The sequence below is a fragment of the Camelus bactrianus genome, chromosome 10 (assembly GCF_048773025.1).
Source record: "Camelus bactrianus isolate YW-2024 breed Bactrian camel chromosome 10, ASM4877302v1, whole genome shotgun sequence".
NCBI lineage: Eukaryota > Metazoa > Chordata > Mammalia > Artiodactyla > Camelidae > Camelus > Camelus bactrianus.
The window spans coordinates 9171392-9190072 of NC_133548.1; the positions used below are offsets into that span (position 1 = coordinate 9171392).

Sequence of the window (18681 nt, forward strand, 5' to 3'; positions counted from 1 at the left end):
AGCACCAGGTAGAGGCCAATGCACTTGGACTCCCGGAAAGAAGTCCACATTTGGTGAGGCCGCAAGTTGCAAAAAAAAATGCCTATGTTTAAGTTTTTATTGTTAAAAAAGATATGTGCATGTTTATACACACACAGGAAACATGTAGAAGGATTTATAGTATGTTGTCAACAGGGGTCACCCTTGGGGGTGTGACACCAGAGGCAGAAGGAAGATGGCAGAGATCATAGGAGATTCACGTCTTAGTTTTGTCTATTTCTGTATTATTTAAGTGCTTGTAACAGGTATGCTCTATATTTATAATAAAAAATAAACTAATACAAAAACAGGACAGCGTGATAGAGTGGAAGGAATGGCCTAGCTGTCAGATCTGGGGACTCATCCAAGAGTCGTCACCATGTGACCCTAAACCCGTGCCCTCCTCCCGCTGAGCCTCACTTTGCCTCTATGGTGAAACAGGTGGGACCAGACCCTGTCAAGGTCTCTCCCAGCCTCTGGTACTCTGACTCTCCAAGTAAGATTTTCTTGAGCTAGTGTTTGGGGACCAAGCTTGAGCCCTGGAATTGTGCCTTCCTGCTAAACTGGAAAGAACAAGACAGGAGATGCTCTTCATCGGCCCACAGGAGGCAGGGAGGCACCTAACACTCTGATAAGGCGTGACATCTATTATTTACACAGGAGGCCGTTCCACAGAAATTCCAGTTTGAATAATTCAGGGCATCCAGGAAAGGTTTCCATGTAAACATCAGGCAAAGATGTGTCTGATGACTCTCCTCCCTACCAGAAGCCTTTGCTGATCCCTGCTCAGGCCAAACAATTCCCATGTCGACGCCCTCCCTCCGTCCCCTTCATCGTACCTCAACGGGCTGCCGTTCTCCCAGGACAAACAAATGCAGCATGTTCACATCTGGATCCTTCTGGAAGATGTTGGGCTTGGCATGATGCTGGAAGTGGCGATGGTTCCACCAGTTGCCAGAGGCACCCTGTTGGGAGAGGAATGGGGGTGAGCAGTGCAGTCCTTGAGGGGACCACTTCCTAGCACCTTCAACATTCAGGGCCGACTCTCCGTGACACACGCCTCGGGCCCTGAATGCTGGAGGTGCTAGGAAGTGTTGCTACCATTACTGAGTCCAGAGTTGACCAGCCCCTGGACCAGGACTTCTGAACTGAGCCAGGTCACTCCATCCCCCCAGGCCTGTTCCTTCAATCATAAGATGGTGCTGAGGATGGACAGCATGGTAAGGGGCTTTAGCAGCTGTTGGGGAGTCTCAGATCTCTGTCAACCCCAGACTGAGCCTCCACACCCATTATCCTCTGTTCATCTCCTGTGTGCACGTGTTGTACAAGGAAGAACATTTCTCTCTGTTTCAGGAACATTGAGAAATGGTGCCTACCGTACGACCCAGCATTCCACTCCTAGGCATGTGCCCAAGAGAAATGAAAACACGGCCACACAAAAACTTGTGCGCACACGTTCCCAAGAGCATTATTCAAAATAACCAAACAGTGGAAACAACCCAAATGTCCATCAACTGATGGATGGATAAATACAACACGACAGACCCATACAATGGAAAACTTTGGCCTGGCCATAAGAAAGTACGAGGTACTACAACATGAGAACCTGGAAATCAATGCGAAGTGAATGAAGCCAGCCCAAAGGGCCAGGTGTTCTATGGTTCCATTTATACAAAGTGTCCAAAATAGGGAAATCCATGGAGACAGAAGGATGAGTGGTTGCCTAGTGCTTAGGTTGGGATGAGGGGGTTGGGAGGTGATGGCCAAGAGGTGTCAGTTTCTTTTTGGGGTGATGAAGATGTTCCAAACTTGATTGTGATGGTGGTTGCACAAATACACCACAAGCCGTTGCTCTGTATACTTTAAACGGGCAAATTGCATAGTATGTGAATTATACCAAGAAAGCTTTTTTCAAAAGAACAAAAAGGAGGGGGAGTGGGTATAGCTCAGTGGTAGAGCACATGCTTAGCATGCTCAAGTCCTGGGTTCAATCCCCAGTCCCTCCATTAAGATAATAAAAACAAAATAAAAAATAGAAAAATAAAAAAATCACACACACATACACCAAAGAAGACCACAAGTGGTCCTTGCTCCCAAAGGGCCCACTGAGAGGCAAGGGACAGCCCAACAGCTAGACACGCCACTGCTCTCAGGGCTGACAGGTGAGTCACATCACACACAGAAGGCCACAGGGAGGGCTCCATAAGCAGTCACTAACAGAGACAGGCAAGAGCTTCCTGGTTCTAACAGGTGAATGCAAAATGATGCTTCTCAGAGACAAGAACCATTACATGAGTATGTCTTTCAAGGCCATGAATTTCTGTCTCACTCGTTCCAGCTCTGGAAACATTTTAAGGGCAAGTCTCTCCGCAAAGTCATGCAGTGATGCAGACAAGACTCTCCTGACTCTCCGGCATGAGGACTTCACTGGGGCACTGCTGCTGGATCAATCAACACTTTGGCCAAGTGTCGGGAGAGGTACAAAAAGGCCTAACTGCAAAAACAAACACTGTACTTGGAAGATGTTTTGGCACAAACCCAGTCTCTATTCACTCAGTGCCACAGGCGGGAACAGCTCTGAGCGGCTGTGGCCTTCGCGGTGACCTCAGGCCCCAGGAAGCAGGAGGGATTGAAACCCAGCAGAACAAAAGAACGTCGGCCAATGGGAGCTGAGAGGATTGAGAAATCAGATGGCACATTTACCTCTCCAGCCAAGAGGCTGAATTCCTGGCAAGAGTGCAATGGAGTCTCTGGCACAGAGAAATTAAGGGGCAAGGCAGTTATGAGTAAGGAGGTTTAGACTACACCAACCAAGAGAAGTGTGGGAATGAACAAACGGAGGAAGGACAGGCTGTGAGCCCCTTGGGGATGAGAGCCGGCGAGGTGGGGCCGTCCCTGAACTTGGCATCGGGTGTAATGATGAAACATCTTTGGATGGCACTGTTCTCTGCTGCAATTCTCTTCCACTGCTCTTCACTCGGCAAACCCTGCATATCCTCCATGAACCCTGCCTCCTGGGCACTGGGAAGTCCTGTCTACCCTGGAATGACCCAGCGCTGTGCTCTCGGAATGTGGTGCTGATGCTGCCCTGCCTGCCCTGGGGATGAAGTGGGGAAGAAGGCAAGCCCTTGTCTAGTGAGGGAGAGTAGGGTATTACCCTACCCTATGATGGGGCATCACCCCCAATATGGGGGCACCACACCTGATAATATGGGGCATCACAACAGTGTGGGCGTCGCTCCACACTGGGATGGGGGCATCACACCACAGTGAGATGTGCCAGTGGAGCTGGAGAAGTTTCAGGAGGCCACTTAGGTGAACTGTCCTTGGGCTGCAGGCTGGGCAGGAGGGAGCTGGGCACAGTGAAGGTGTCTTTTCTGACAGCGGGAAGAGTCTAGGTGAAGGCCTTGGGGAAAGGGGAGTGTAGACTGTTCCAGAAGCCAAAAGAAGGCCCTCTTGGGCCAGCAGTGCTGGGCAGAGCCATAGCAGAGCCAAAAGCAAACTCATCAACAATATTTTCAAAATCTACCCTTTGGCTCACCTTGTTTTCCACTGAGACAACCGCCAAGTTTCATTTCTCTCAACCAAGGGTCAGTCTTAAATAATTTTTAATTAATTTAAACTGAAGTAAAATAATAATAAATTGTTTTTTATAAATGATACACTTAAACTTCATGTTGGGGCTTTTAGTTTTTAAATAGTTTTCAACTACTTTAATGCTCTGGGAAGAAAAATCATCCATTAAAAAAAAAACACATACAAATACATATGTAAGGTAAAAGTTTTCCTTTTGCTTCACATTCCAATACGATTCAGCACAGCCCTGATCTTCATTTTAACTGCTGGTATTTTGTTCATTGTGGATTTCTTTTTTTACATTAATTTTGCCTTTTTTAAAAAAATATTTGCATTAAATAGTTATTTATGTCAATTACTGACTCTTTCTGGTGTCCCCTTAAAATCTGAGGCCCTGCGAAGTGCCTCACCCGCCTCACCTTAGTCCTGGCCCAGGACAAAGCTGCAAAAAGGCTGCGGGTTCCAAAGATTCCATCTCCACGTGCAGGGTCTAGATGGCACGTGCAATGCCTAACAAGTTAAAGAGTTTTAAGCAGAGGTTCGACCTCTCAGAACTGTCACTGTAGAAGATCACCCTTCAGTAGGATTGTCCACCAGAAGTGACGTGGGCTGAAGGAAAAGGGGAGGTCGGGAGTGGGGCGCTCACATGTGGACTCCTACGGCAGGGCAGGCCGGCAGTAAGAAGCGGGTCCCAGCCCTTCGGGGCTCCCGGCACCCTGTTCGCTGCCCTCACAGCTATGCTAGAGCACCCCGAGGAGCGCCCCGCAGCCAGCTCCTTCCTGCCCCAGCAAAGGGACCCGAGAACGGCTGCACCTACAAGACTTGTCTGCAGCTGTGTGGCCACGGGATGCCAGCAGGACTTCAGGAAAGCTGTGACCCTTCTGGCTCTGGGGCACCCTGGCTGAACTGCTCCGCCACGCACTAACTAAGGACACAGCCAGCAGGCGGCTGGCAAGCCCTGGGCAGAGCCCATGTCCCTGACTTCCTCTCATCTCCCTGTCACCCAGAGCTCCGATTTCACAAGCCAACATTCGACAGGGGGGCCAGTCCTCTGTCCTTGTCATATTCTGTCTGACACAAGAGCTCTGTTCCAGGGCCCCTCGAGGACTGAGAGCCATCACGCAGGAGAGGCCCTCCCGGCTCCTGCCCAGAATCTGCAAACAAGACACAGTCCATCATTGTTACACGTGTGGGGATAAAGCAGGTCGGGACTCAAATGTTACTTTCCAATTCTGAGGAGGGTTTTCTCCGACAGAAAAGAATATAAAATGAAACAAAGCATTCTACTATGTGCATCTTCTCCCTTCACCCCTGAAATTCTGGAAAGAAACCAGGTTCTCAGACAGCTCCAGGCTCAGGGCCAGGCAAACTGCTCCCTGTGGAAATGGTTACTAGTTCAATGGTGGTTCACCCCCAACCTGATCCAGAGCCGGCAAGCCAAAGGCTAGAGGCATCCTAGGTCACAGGGGGATAAGCTTAACCCAGACATCCAGCTCTTCCCAAGCCAGGGTGGAGAGAAATGGAAGTCTCCAGGACAACGCCTTTCTTAGGAAGCAGCTGGATGCTGTTGGGGTACGTCTGGGGTGGAGGGTAATACGCTTCAAAAAGAGAGTTGGCAAGAACTTATGTCCAAAACCAAGGAGAAAAAGTCCATCAGATCAGCCCAAGGTCACTGGCAAGTCCAGCTAGTCTTTTTTTTTCTTTTTTACAAACTTGGCCAACCTATTAACACTTTTGCAGGTCTGCCTCCTTATCTTCTGAGTTTTAAACAGCTCTTGTCTTTTGGCTGAGTTGATCATTACATTGTTTGATGTCCCTTATCTAAAGACTTATATGATGGCAATATTTCCTCTCCAGCCCCATGTACTTCCAAAGTGTATTTGAGATGGCTTCTGATAAAGGATTCATATATAACAGAATGGTTATAATAAAGATAAAAGCGTCAGTGACATAGACTGGGAGGGGAGGATATGGATAACGGGAAGATGTAGATTAGGGACAGTGCTCTTCCACATTTTGCTTTGCGTTTCCTGGCACCCAAGGAGGGAAAAAATAGAAAAGAAGAGGAACACAATGTATTAAACAGCAAACACTACCCTGTGAAGGAAAGTATACCAATTCATCAAGAGAGACTGCTTCTGTACTGGCCTCAAACTGAAAGGGGATTATTAGTAAGTCCTTGCTTAGGTAAGAAACGAATATCATCAACGGAGAAGCGTGTGCCTGTTTTTATAATTAGTACACTGGTTCTGTGTGTCTAATGTGACAAGGCTTGGAAGGTCAGAGAAGCGGGGGATTGGTAGGTCCTGGTTTCAGAGTAAAGTGAGATAGTGCTGCATCAAACGCTAACTGACGGGACGGACACCCATGGTGGCTGACAGTTACCTTTAAGTGGCCTATGGTGAACTTGTGGACGATGTGGTTCCACGTGGACTTCTTGTAAACAGAGAGGTGGCCAAAATCGTGTTGCAGCCATCCAGCTTGGGCCTGGGGAGAGAGGGCCATGGATGCTTTCACAGCATCAGCACCCAGACACCAGGCCTCTGGGAGTTGGGGGAGTCGGGGGTGGGGGGAGGAGGCAGGGGCTTCAAGTGACAGGTGATGGTGTCACACCTCACCTGAGAGGCAGCAAGAATAATGGCCGTAATGATGGTTGGAATCCAGCCATTGCCAAAGTAGAAGACGGTGAACCACGCAATGGTCTCCATGACGAAGATGTGGGCCAGGAGGAGGAGGAAGAACAGGTGGTTGGCCTTGAACAGGTTCATCTGCTCAGCAGTCTTCCTCAGGGCCCGGAAGTCCTCAGTGATCTGCGACTGTGAAGCAAGAACACAGGAAAGGACTCAGCCACCCAGCCGCTTGGGAGAGGACCAAGCCCAAGTCCCGCAGGAGCCCAGCCGCCGTGCATGACCACAACAGCGGCCGCTACCATGTGTCTGTCGGGGCCTGGCACAGCTCTGGGACTGTCCGTTTGTCCACAGCCAGTTAAGATGCAGAGAAAGGATTTAACTCAAATTATAAAAGCTTGCATTTTGCACACCCATATTCACAGCAGCATTATTTGTAGGAGGCAAAAGGTGAAAACAACCCGAATATCCATTGATGGATGAATGCCTAAACAAACTGTGGTCTATACATGCAATGGAATACTATTCAGCCTTAAAAAGGAAGAAAACTCTAGGAGGGGAGTGTATAGCTCAGTGGTGGTGTGCTTAACATGCACGAGGTCCTGGGTTCAATTCCCAGTACCTCCATTATAAATAAATAAATGAAAACCCAGTTACCTCCCCCCTAAAAAAACCTGAAATAAAAAATATTTTTTTTAAAAAAAAGGAAGAAAATTCTAAAAAAAAAAAAAAGAGAAAATGCTAAAAAAAGAGACACATGCTATTAATGAACAAGCCCTGAAGACATTAAGCTAAGTGAAATTAAGCCAGACACAAAAAGACAAACACTTATGAGTCCCCTTATATGAGGTACCTAGAATAGACAAATTCACCAACAAAAAGTAGAATAGTGTTTACCAGGGGCTGGGGAGTTAGTCTTTAATGGGGACAGAATCTCAGTTTGGAGTGATAAAAAAGTTCTGGAGGTGGATAGTGGTGACGGTCACAAAACAATGTGAATGTACTCAATGCCACTGAAAACTGTGCACTTAAAAATGGTTAAAATGATAAAATTTACGTTATGTCTGTTTTACCACATTTTTTTTTTAAAAGGGGTCTATTTCCCACTATCTGACACGCATTCCTTGCTCTGGACACCACAGGCAGGGGGCACTGAGTGGGTACTGGGCATGTGGTGCCAGGTGTCAGAGGCAGAGTCGAGGGTGGCTCTGGGGAACTAAGGGCATCACTTGGAGAAAGAAAGAACCTGGGAGGCAGGGCAGGGCAGGAGGGGGGAGAAAGTGGAGGCCAGGGGGCTCAAGCCATCCACTGGGATATGCCCAGGGTACTCTGAAGGGCAGACAGGCATACGTGGAGGAAGCCAGACCTGGGAGCCTAGGTGCTAAGTGGTGGAGGATCTGAAGAGGGCTATAAGCCCAAGTGAAATGTGGGGAGCAAGATCAGGAAGGGAAGCCTGCAGGAGGGGAGAGGAGGAGCCTGCAGGAGGGGAGAGGAGCTGCCTGCCTGGAAGGGATGGAAAATACAGTTAGGATGGAATCCCGGGTCAGCTCCAGGGAGGGGGAAGCCAAATACAACAGCGGGGAACCAGAAAAGAGGGAAAGACCCTGTGCCCAGCCTGGCTCCACTGAGGCCCCAGAGGTGGAGAGGTTGGGAATGAGTTACTCCAAGGTGGGGGCCAGCAGAAGGGGTGGCCCACAGGGCCCGCAGAGGCTCCAAGTCCTCCCTGACCCTAGGAGATGGGCAGTGGCTCCCCTTGGTCTGGCATAAAGGCTCCTTTGCCCCATGCCCTGCACTCTCCGTGTCTGAGTGGGGACCTGACCCCCTATGCCAGCAAACCCTCCCTTCCTTTATCCCTCCGACTCACGTTCTTGCTGTGGTCCTGGCTGGGCTCCTCCGGGGCCAGCTCACCGATCAGCAAGGGCTTCATGAACTTGCGCACGAAATCAAGGTTGCGGTGGAAGGCGAAGAAGGCATCCTGGGGAGCAGGGGTGCAGGTAGTGAGTAGCAGACCCCGACCACCGCCAGCGCTTCTGCCCTGGGGAGGGCAGGGCTCACCAGCAGAAACTCTGTCCCACTCAGACACCAGGACACTGAACGATACGGGGCCTCCCATGATCCAGCCCCAAATGCTCTCTCAGCCTCATCCCAGCAGGTGGCAGGGTCCCTCTGTGCCCAACTCAAATTGGAGGTGCCATCTGGGGCTCCGCCCTGACAAGAGACCCCAGAGCTTGACAAAGGTTAGGTATAAACACCGCATAGTCCTGCAGCGAGTCAGAAAAATGCGCCCCTCTAAGGACGGGCACCACAGAGGCCAGAAGCCACAGTCTTTTGCAGGCTGCCTGGTTCCCTGCGAACTTCACCACCTGCTGCCCCCACACACTGCTGTCAACAAAAAGAACAACAAGAACAATGCACCTAGATCATGTTAAATCAAAAGCAGATGCAGAATGAGGTAAAAAGCATTTCTGGGGGAAAACGTTTTTTCCACAATTTAAAAAGGTATGCAAATAATTACAAACATTATGAAAGTATTTTAAACTATTATGTGTTAAGGTGGTGGCGCTATGCCTTGCTTTATCTTCATTACTTTCCACACGTTCTCTGACATTGCAGTATTGCTTTTTTTTTAAACGTTGGGCTTTTTAATCTTTTTATTTGGATTATAAATAATGTGCATTCGGCAAATTTAGAACATGTACACAATAAAGAGGAAAATGAATACCACCGTTGTTTCCAGTCTTTTTTCTATACATGTTATATATAATATAAAACAAATACAGCAGCTCCATTAGAGATGAGGCGACACTAGGTCCCCCTGATGGGACATAGTGTGATGTCCCAGTGATGAACAATGTTTACCTTGCATCAAACCAAGTTTCAAGGTACATCAACTATATTTCAATTTAAAAAAAATTTTTTTTGAAGCTCTGAGACTTTGCTAGGAGAGAGTAACAAGTCTAACTACACCATGAGAAACTATTAGAAAAATCAAAGTAGTGGAGAAAAGTGAGGGTGCGTGTCTGTGCTGGGGATGGGGGAAGGTGGGGAGGATTAAAGAGACAGAAGAAAAAGTTATTAAAAACTGCAATGCTTGATTTGAAAGACTCATTTGGAAGGAAAAAAAAAAAAACCCAGCTCAGCCCCTAGCGAAGTATCTCACAAGAGTACTTGCCAGTCTTCTCCCGTTTCCTTACTTCATCCCTGGCATGAAGTCCTTTTGCCTGATCTTTATTCTATTTGTGTCTAGAACAGACTTACAAAGCAACACTTTGTGCAGAGGAAAACTGGGCCCAGAGTCTTTAAAAAAAAATGTCTGCACCCCACTCCCCCCACTCCCCAAGAGCTGAACAGAAAGGGATGGTAGCAGAGGATCAGAGCAAGGGTATCTTCAGAGGAGAGATGGGCTGCTATTCTGGAGGCCCTGAGTGGGCAGTGAAGAGCCTGGGGTCCACTCTGGGCCAGCAGCCCCACTCCAGCCTGTCTCCTCTGCACATGAGGACCCTCCTAGCTCCAGTGCTCGAAGGTCCTGGGAAAGGCCCCGTCAGGAGCCAAAGTCAGGGCCCAGGCATTGGTGTATGGTGGCGAGCACAGCTGCCTTCCAAAGTCAGCCTAAAAAGGTCCTTTCGTTGGTCCTTACATTAGATCATGGCTTTTGAGAAACCAACTGCAAGTCCCTGGTAAGGTAGTTTCCTGAGGAATAGCTGTTTCTGATAATGAAACTCCCCAGTCTTCACCGGGGGGCAGTCTGCAAGTGCGCCCATCGCTCATCCAGATCCCGCTGCCCCTACCACGTCCAGGTCACACCTCCAAGTCCCTGCCTGGGCTGAGGAACCTGCTAGAGCCAGGCAGATTCTTGTCCTGACTGAGGCCTTGCCTGGGCCGTTTCCAGAGAGCTCTCAGGTGGCCTCAATTCCACGCGCCAGGCAGGGAGCCAGGAAGGTTCTTCTATTACCTCCCAGAACCCTCAAAGCCCCATTTGACAGATGAAGGTACCACAGTGCGGGGAGGTGACGGTCAAGTGGCAGAGCCAGGGTCAAATCCAGGTTCACCTGACCCAGGGTCTGTGTCCCCTCATGCCACACAACCACACACAGGTCTAAAAAGCCAGACGCTGCTGAATTGCCTCATTGTCTGTAGTAGATCTGGCAGCTTTCCGAGCAGGCCTGGTGGAAACCACCCTTGCTTGAATCCACCGAGCTCGTTCCCACTCCAGGGCCTGCGGCTCTTCCTTCTGCCGGGAGCCCTGCTCCAGCGGGATCCCTTGGCGGGCTCGCAGCCCACCACCCTACCTGAATGGGCCATCTCCCAGCCTCACGCTTTCTGGGACATTGCCTGGCTTTATCTTCTTCATAACAGCTTCAAAATTACAAGCTGTATTATGCGCTCACTTCTTTGTCATCCTGATTCATTCTTTATTGAATATAAGCTCCATGACAGGGCCAAGCCTGTCTCGTCCGCTGCAATAACCCCAGTGGCTACAGCACTGCCCAACTGGGGCTTCCAGGACTCGACAGCTGTGCACTCTCTAAGCCCAGGGGCCTTTCCTACTGTGAAAGCATGTTCAGACCCTTTGGCCATTTTGCACAACCTGGCTTCTGCTTCGGCCTCTGGGACATCTTCGCCTCCTCCAGCACCCACATATCAGTGGTGGCGGAGCTGCCACGTGCTGAGATTACACAGGTCAGCTTCTGACCTCCGGGTTTTGTGTACATAAGCCACTAATTTTTCACTAATCACCAAACTCTGTGAGGCGGGTCTCATTTTAGAGATGAGAAGAGAGGCTGACGGAGGCGAAGTTATTCATCCATGGTCACACTCCAGGTATGCCTAACTCTGCTGTTAGTACAAAGGCCTCGATCAAAATGAGCTTCCGCCTCCTGAGAGCTGATCATCTTTTGGGTCTCCCCCTTCAAAGTGTCACAGATGTGCCTGACGAACTTGCAGAAGGTTCCCAACAGCTGCTTAGTTACAAAAGTGTCTGGCTGGTGCAAGGTAGACCAAGGGGCAAGGCAAGACAGGGTCAACCCAAACTGACTTTTGAACAAGAACTGCAACCAGGCTCTATCCTCATCTGACTGAGAGATTGAAGCCAAACACTTTCCAGAAAGAAGGTTGGGGATGCAGGTGAAGGGGAGGGAGTGACCAACGGTTGGGAGCGGAGCAGAACCACCATCAAGGAGGCAGGCGTGTGTGTTTGGGGGTGGGGAGGTCAGGCTGAGGACACTTAAAGAATCCCAAATGAAAGATCTTCACGTGTTCCTGCTCCTGCAGGATCACCCAGCTCCCATGCCAGCCGACTTCTGCAGGAAGAAATCTCCCTGCCTGACCCCACCCTGAGTAGAACTCACAGCAACTCCTCCTGCACCGGGCAGCAAGAGCTAACTCTTGTTTCTGGCTACATCCACCTTCTCTGCAGAGCAAGGCTAATCCTTAATCCAGCTTCCCACATCCTGGTACTTGGCCAGGGATTGGGGAAGTACAGGAGGAGCAAGCTCAGGTCATACAAGGCTGCAGGTAGCAGCTCTGGGAACCAGGACTCTGGAGCAAGAGGTTAGAGAAGGAGAGGCAGAGGAGGGACCCTGAGTTCTCAGCTGGAAACAGGGACGCTGACTTCCTTTCCACTGCAGAGATGCAGGCAGGGCGGGAAAGTGCCTTGTCCTCTGCAAGGGAAAGAAGAGATGGAGGCTGGTGGAGTGGTGCTCTGTGGCCAAAGGGACCTTGACGAGAGCGTCCTTGCAGATGCCAAGGACAGGCAACCTGGGCGTGAAGGTATTACAACAGGAAACACATCTCACCAAAGTTACCAGGGATGCTGGGGCTGGGTACTGGATCCTTCCTGAGGCTGCAGACCGCAGGAACTGGACTGCTCCTAGCTGAGGGGGTGGAGCTGCCTCCAGGCAAAACCACAGAAGGGATTTCATGTGCAACCAATGCCTTTTACCTTTGGCATAAATGAGGTCACCAAGGTTCCTGTTTCAAGGGCTTGCTCTTTTGCTGCTTATGGAACTCCCTCCTCTGCATGCTGAATATGCACACTTGTGCACAGGAGGCAAAGGGACCCGCAGCAATGATCCCTCACACCTGTAAAGTGTTCTGAAATTTAAAGAATGATCTCACTCACAGCCAATTTGAGCCTAATAATAACCTTCCCATTTCATAGACCTGGAAAGTGAAGTTCAGGCTAAATGTCCTGCCTAGAATTCCTAAAACTGGGACTCAGAATCAGGTCCTCTGCCTCCAAATACCATGGTCTTCCTGCCCTAAGGAGGCTGGAGATTTGTTCCATTTTCAACCTGTTGCCTTTTCTCAGGAACAGCAGAGGAGCAGGTTAAAATATGGAATGAATCCTGACCTCTTCTTGCCTTCCCTGGGTTCTAAGAGGCAACTGATGCAGACAGGGCAGGAAAAGTTGCCAAGGCAATGGGTGGAGGAGCTGGTGTCTAGAGGCAGAGGGTCCAGATTCAAGTCTCAGTTTGAAAGGAGAGAAGCAAACCCAGCAGATATGCTGACTATCTGTGCTCAGGGCCAGCTCGGAGCCATAGAGACACTGGAAGAAATGTGCCATGAATCTTTGTTAAAAGATTAAAAGTTCTGCAGCGGTGGAACTCTAAAAGATGAGAGACATCCCTGGACACAGGTGAGGGCTCCTTCTGCCCACAGCAAGGCAAAGACCAGAGATGTGCCAGAGGACCAGAGCGGAAGAGACCCGGGGTGGAAATAGGAAGGAAGGAAGGGGGTTGGGGGAGGAAGGAAGGGAAAGTGGGCTGGGAGGTCTCTGTGATGGCAGATCCTGAGTCTAGGTCCAAGGGCTGCCAATAGGTCAAGGTTTTTAAATCCAAGAGCAATAAGGGCTACCACCTACAGGGCTGATCTGAGCACTAAATGATGTGATACTTACAAACGTGCTTTGAGAGTTGTAAAAATTTAGTTTTATTTTTTATTCTTGCAGGCAAGGCCAAGTTCTAACCTCTCTAGAAAGACCAGATGACAACAGCACTTCACTAGGCTGTCCTGACTTCTGAGGTCTTTTCTTTAGTAACAGGAAAATCCCCCACTGAGGCCCCAGATTATCTGGCTTCCTTGGTTGCCAATCTCTTGTGAGGATATTACTTCATTGCAATTGGCTCTTAACAGTGCATTTGAATGCTCCTGGGTATCAGACCTCTATCTCCTGATCAGTCCTTCCCAAACTTCACATGATCCATAAATACTCTCCTTCAACCCAGGCTCTGAGGTTGAAGTCCCTGCCCCAAGGGTAAAGCCACCTGCTCAACAGCTGGAAAACAACGAGTCAAAGAGCCTCTCAATTCCTAGCCTGTTTCAGCCTCTCTCAAGTCCCCTGCCCATAGACCCCAGACTTCCTGTGGCCTTTTCCCTACCTGGTTCCAGATAGTAAAGAGAGAGGGAGAAAAAAATCCAGTTGTCCACCATTATCCAGTTATATCCCCAGTTAGTACATTTCATGCTCAGAAAGTTTTATCTTGGGCCGCCCCTCTCTCTCCCTCTTCGGTCACTCTGTCTATGGAGTGTGTACCTACTTTTAATCTGAACGCCCAATCCCCATACCTTGTGGCCTTTCTCTTGCCTTTCAATGTATCTCTCTGAATAACTCTACCTTCACTCAAAAAAAAAAAAAAAGTATCTTGGAAGGCAGCAAGCTTTGAGCATAGAGATTGTCTTTACGTCTTACTACACGAAATAGAGCTGGCATAGAGTTTTTGAAATTTCCTCCAAACCCCTCTTTGCTTAAGTTACATTCTAGCTAATAATCTTCACCCCGAGGCTCACCTGTCTGATAACACTCTGTCGCATTTATCTAGTTCTTACAGTTTATGAAATGCCTTGCCACATAACAAAATATATTTATTTAACACTACTAAATAATCAGACTAATCCGTTGGATTTGACTTTTTGGTGAAGGCCCAACCAGGGCAGGAATCTTTAGATTTTACCCATGAAATCGTGAACAGACTAGCACAAGTCCAGCAACATGGAATAGCGGAAAGACCCAACCAGGAGTCAAGTCTTTTTCTGGGTAATTGTTCTTACTCCACCTCCTTACAGAGTTATGGAAAAGTCTCAGTGAGCTAATACACTGAGGATGCTTGAAAATCGTATACCCATCTAAGTTATGATCAGTATCACCAGCCCTAAGGGCTCAAGCCATGTTCGCAAGCAGGTAAAACAGGATGGGGCCAGAAGCTGTAGGCACTATCAGTGACCTACTTCATCAAAGCGGCGAGCCAAGGGACCACTAAGATTATAGCTGCCCGGTTTGCCCCCCACCCCTAGGGTATGCCTGTCCCAATGTGAAAGACAAAGTAGCAAGATCAAGAGTTCCACCAACTGACAGGGGCCCATACTACTTGGACAGCAAAAGCCAAACAGCTGAGCATGCCAGACCTCCAGGTGGAATGAGCCTTGTCAAGCTGATCCCTCCCTATTCGCCTTTGCGGAGCTCTCCATCCCACCAGACTTTTCTGCCACCAGGAGAGCCCCCTTTCTTTCCTCCCTGCCTCTGTTCTTTTCCCGCTAGCTAATTTGAATCCACAGAGATCCTGCTGCACCTTAAGGAAATGCAAGATTTCGGATTGGGGGTTGGGGTGGTGTCGTGGGGGTGCTGTGTAAACACAGAGCTGCACCTTTGGAGCATAAAGGTGAAGGGAAGATGGGCAGCCCTGGCTTCGGGAATATCCCGGAGCCCTACTACCGTTAAGAGTCCAAAAGGAGGTAAGAGCATTCCTGGCAGGATTTAGGAACAGAGGGCCATTTAGTTGAAGTCCCAGAGTAACCTCGGGTGCAGCTTGACCTGCTGCCAAGCCAGTCTAATGCTGCCAAATCGTCGCGTCTCACGGTCCCTCTCTACCTGGGCTTTGCAAACTCCAGCCCTTTTTCTTTTCCACCATTTCCCACCCAGGTCCCCCAAGAAGGCCAACCCTTGCAGTGGGCACTGGTAGTCTTTTGAGAGCGTGGAAACAAGAGATACCAGGCGGTGTCTCCGAGGCAGCCATTGCGGATCTTCTGAGACTGGAATTCAAGCAGGAGCGAACCCAGGCTGGGTCGAGCTTTCCTTCCCGGCTCTCTAGTCTGGCTGGAGCCTGGGGGACGCGCGCGGGGTCCCACACCTGGCTCCTCTCTCGCGCCTTTTCGCGGAAACCAGGGGCGGCCATCTTTCGCGCTGGGGGCGCCAAAGCCCTAAGGTCCCAGCACCCTCTTTGGGGATTTCCTGGCTTGGGCTGAACCCTGAGTAAGGAACGGACGCACGGTCCCAATGCGCATCCGGTAGGTCTTACGCGCTTCTCCTCCCGGGCTCCAAAATCCGACCCCACAGCACGTTGGCCCAGCTGTCTTGGAGGACGAGGATTCCAGGAGGGAGAGGAGCGCAGTAGGCACTTCCCATCCCTCCAGGACGCCCCAAATCCACTCAGCGCTGGAGGCCTTGTTTGGCGCCCTGTTGACTCCCTCCTGCAAAGAAAGGTGGCGAGAGAGGCCCCAGATCCTTACCGTAGCATCTTCCCCTGCGTAGTGCCCGATGACCCGAAAGCCCCCCGGATGCCGTCTGGACCATTTGGTGATGTTGTAGACTTTGCGGTCGATGACGAGCCACCTGTCCGTTCGCAGGTTGTGCTTCTGAATCTCCTCCCAGCTGAAGGTAGGCATCGGCGCCTCGCGCTCGGTAGCCCCTTCGCCCTGGTTCCCCCCCTTCCCCATGCTGCTTGTCTACTAGTTGTCCAGTTCACAGCATTGGGTGCGCCCAGGGCCCTCCTAGCTTTCGGCTTTTGTCTTCTCCTACTCCTCCTCCCACCGCGCCCCCTCCCCCAGCCTCCTCTCCTTCGCCCAGGAGTATCCCTGCCTACCCCCAGGTCTCCCAGTGCCCCTAAGCGGTCCCCTCCCTCCTCCCCTCCCTCCGCCCACCAGCCCCTAGTGGACTTTTGCCTCTACTAAAAACTCCCGGGTAGCTCAGGGAATGGAAGCCTCCTCCAACCGACCCTCTGGCTCCCCCCGCCCAGGGCTCTGCATCCTCCCGCGTTCCCCTCCGCCTGGGTTTCCACAGTGATCAGCAGAGCGCCTGCACCAATCCGGGCGCATCGCCCCGCCTGCCATTGGCCCAGGAAGATCTTTCGAAGGCCAGAGGGCTGGAGCGGCGGTCCCCCGCTCCCCCGCCTGCCCGCCCACGCGGAGTTGAGCCCAGCCAGAAGACCAATTGTGTGTCCGAACTCCTCCCGCCGCCGATCGAGCCCCCGGAGCCCGAGGAGATCCCAGGGGAGCCTGGAGATTTTGCAGGGGGTATGGAGGCTGGGTTCGGAGCGCCGCGGAAGCGTGGGCGCACGCCCACGCCCGGTGCTCCAGGGCGCTTGCACCTGATGCCGGCACAAAGAGGGCCTTGCTGCCTGGCGCGCCCGCGGTGAGGACCCCCCAGAGGCCAACTCGGCTGGCTCCCCCGCACGAAGGCGGCGCCCTGCCTCTAGGCTGGCGAGTCCCATCCTGCACATTGTCTGCGCTTTCCAGATTGGTGTCCTCCTACAGCTTCCCTGAGGGAATGTGCCCGCCTCTGGCTGGCCCAGGGCTCTGAGCCCTGTAATCAGTGGCTCTTACAAAAGAATTACAGAACCTCTGCTGTGCTTTCCCATGCTAGGCTCCATGGTTGGGGGAGTGGGGACGCCAGGTTGAACAGGACGCGGTTCTAATGCAGGAAAAACGGATGTGGGGTGTGAGAAGGTCCATGTCTCAGGCTCCGGTTGAGCCCCTGGGACGTGCCCCGCCAAGTGTGGGTCCTTGGCTTCCTGCAGGAAAGAATTCAAGAGCGAGTCACAGTTGAGTAAAGGTAGATTTATTTAGAGAGATTCTGCATGGTGTGTAAGGCAAGAGAAAGACAAGGAAAGAAGTATGGGAATTGGGTGCTTAGGTTAAAGTAAAAGTAGTTACTCCATAGACAGCGTGCAGGCCGTCTCCAAAGAGGAGGGAGCAATAAAAGGCCGCTAGGCATGGTGTTCCAAGATTTTATGGGCTCAGTAGCTTCACACACCTACAAGTGGGACCATTCCAACTACCCCGTGGAAAGGGCTGGGATTCCCAGGAACTGGGCCACCACCCATTCTTTGGCCTATTGCGGTCTGCCTTGGGACTGTCATGGCGCCTGTGGGCATGTTATTTATCCCTCTGTTATAATGAGCATATAATGAAGCTCAAGGTCTACTAGAAATCAAACCTCTTAATCCTCAAGGCCAACTAGGAGTTGAATCTTCCACCATTTCGGTGAATCTTCCCCCATTTTGGTGTTAAATTGCTGTCATTCCTTGAGTGGCTGTGCCCTGCCCCCTTCCCTCCTGTCTCATTCCTGTCTCAGATTTTACTCCCATAATCTTACGGGTTTGCAGAGGGGTGATGGTCCGTCTTCTGAAACTACTTCCAGGCTGAGTAGGGGCATTGACCCTGCCTGTCAGAGAGTTAAAAATCTCTGAATGCCTAATCTTGGGGCCCCAGGGGCAGGACAACCTTTTGTTTTTGCATCTGAGTGCCCTATGAGCTGGAATCCTGATGTAGAACTGTTGTAACTGCTTTCATAACCTTCTTATGAATCTTCTTGAAGATGGTGTACCTTTGTAACAGCAGTTTAACTTTCTATAATGACAAAAGACTTAAAAGACATTGTTAAATACCTGCAATTGATAGAAATTTCTTTACAATTATTAAAATCATGATTGATTACATTTGACAACATACCACATAATTTTAATTAATTTAATATCTAAGATGCCTCAGGGCTCCTTTAAAGCATCTCAAAGTTAGCTAGGGCTACAAAGACCTTTTAGAAATTGTTAAAAACTTAAATTCCTGATTGTACATGAAACTTTTATTTATTTAATTATTATTATTATTTTTTGGCATACCGAAATGTTTTAGGAGCTTTAATTGGATATATTCAAGCAATTGTGAACTGTGGTAATCACCACTACATGATATTATTTGTTTTTCTTACACAGGTACCTGAGGTCTTGCATTGCCTCGCAAGTGTAGGTCTCTCCTGGCTCCTGTTGGGGCTTATAATGTTATGGAAATGACAGGCCAGCCAAGAAACAAGCACCATTCGGAAGGTTGGAGTACTCAGATGTATTACGCTGGCGGGCTCAGAGGGGCTTCTGCTCTGAGGCTCTGAGCACCTCCAAGACGTGTGCATGAGGTTTTATAGGGTTAATTACAAGCTTGGGGTATTCGGCCAATAGGCATGGAACAGCTTTAGCAGCATTATCATCACAAAAGTAGAAGCAGGGAGGCAGCAAACCAACATTTCAAGGCCAGATATGTCTCTTTGAAAATCCAGCTGGCTAGCAAAAAAAAAAAAAAAAAAAAAAAAAAAAAAAACCATGAACAGGGACTCAGCAAACTGACACTTGTTAACTTAGATTTACAAATTAGCCCAGCAGAACTCAGATCAGTAATCTGACACTTGTTACACTTA

The 18681-nt window shown here is 50.0% G+C and overlaps 1 protein-coding gene across 2 annotated transcripts in view; it reads right to left on the bottom strand.

The window, feature by feature from the left end:
* Positions 1 to 16111, bottom strand: part of FADS2 (fatty acid desaturase 2) — a 30365-nt gene extending 14254 nt beyond the window's left edge. Inside the window, exons 1-5 of one of the 2 annotated variants that reach the window (XM_074371907.1) lie at positions 15726 to 16111; positions 8086 to 8196; positions 6213 to 6410; positions 5980 to 6081; positions 858 to 983 (exon numbers count right to left, since the gene is read on the bottom strand). In XM_074371907.1, coding sequence (XP_074228008.1) covers positions 858 to 983; positions 5980 to 6081; positions 6213 to 6410; positions 8086 to 8196; positions 15726 to 15932 — 744 coding nt within the window. In that variant the 5' untranslated portion in view covers positions 15933 to 16111. The remainder of the gene's footprint in view (positions 1 to 857; positions 984 to 5979; positions 6082 to 6212; positions 6411 to 8085; positions 8197 to 15725) is intronic. The other variant, XM_074371906.1, reaches the window with a different exon arrangement.
* Between the last annotated feature and the right edge of the window lie 2570 nt (positions 16112 to 18681).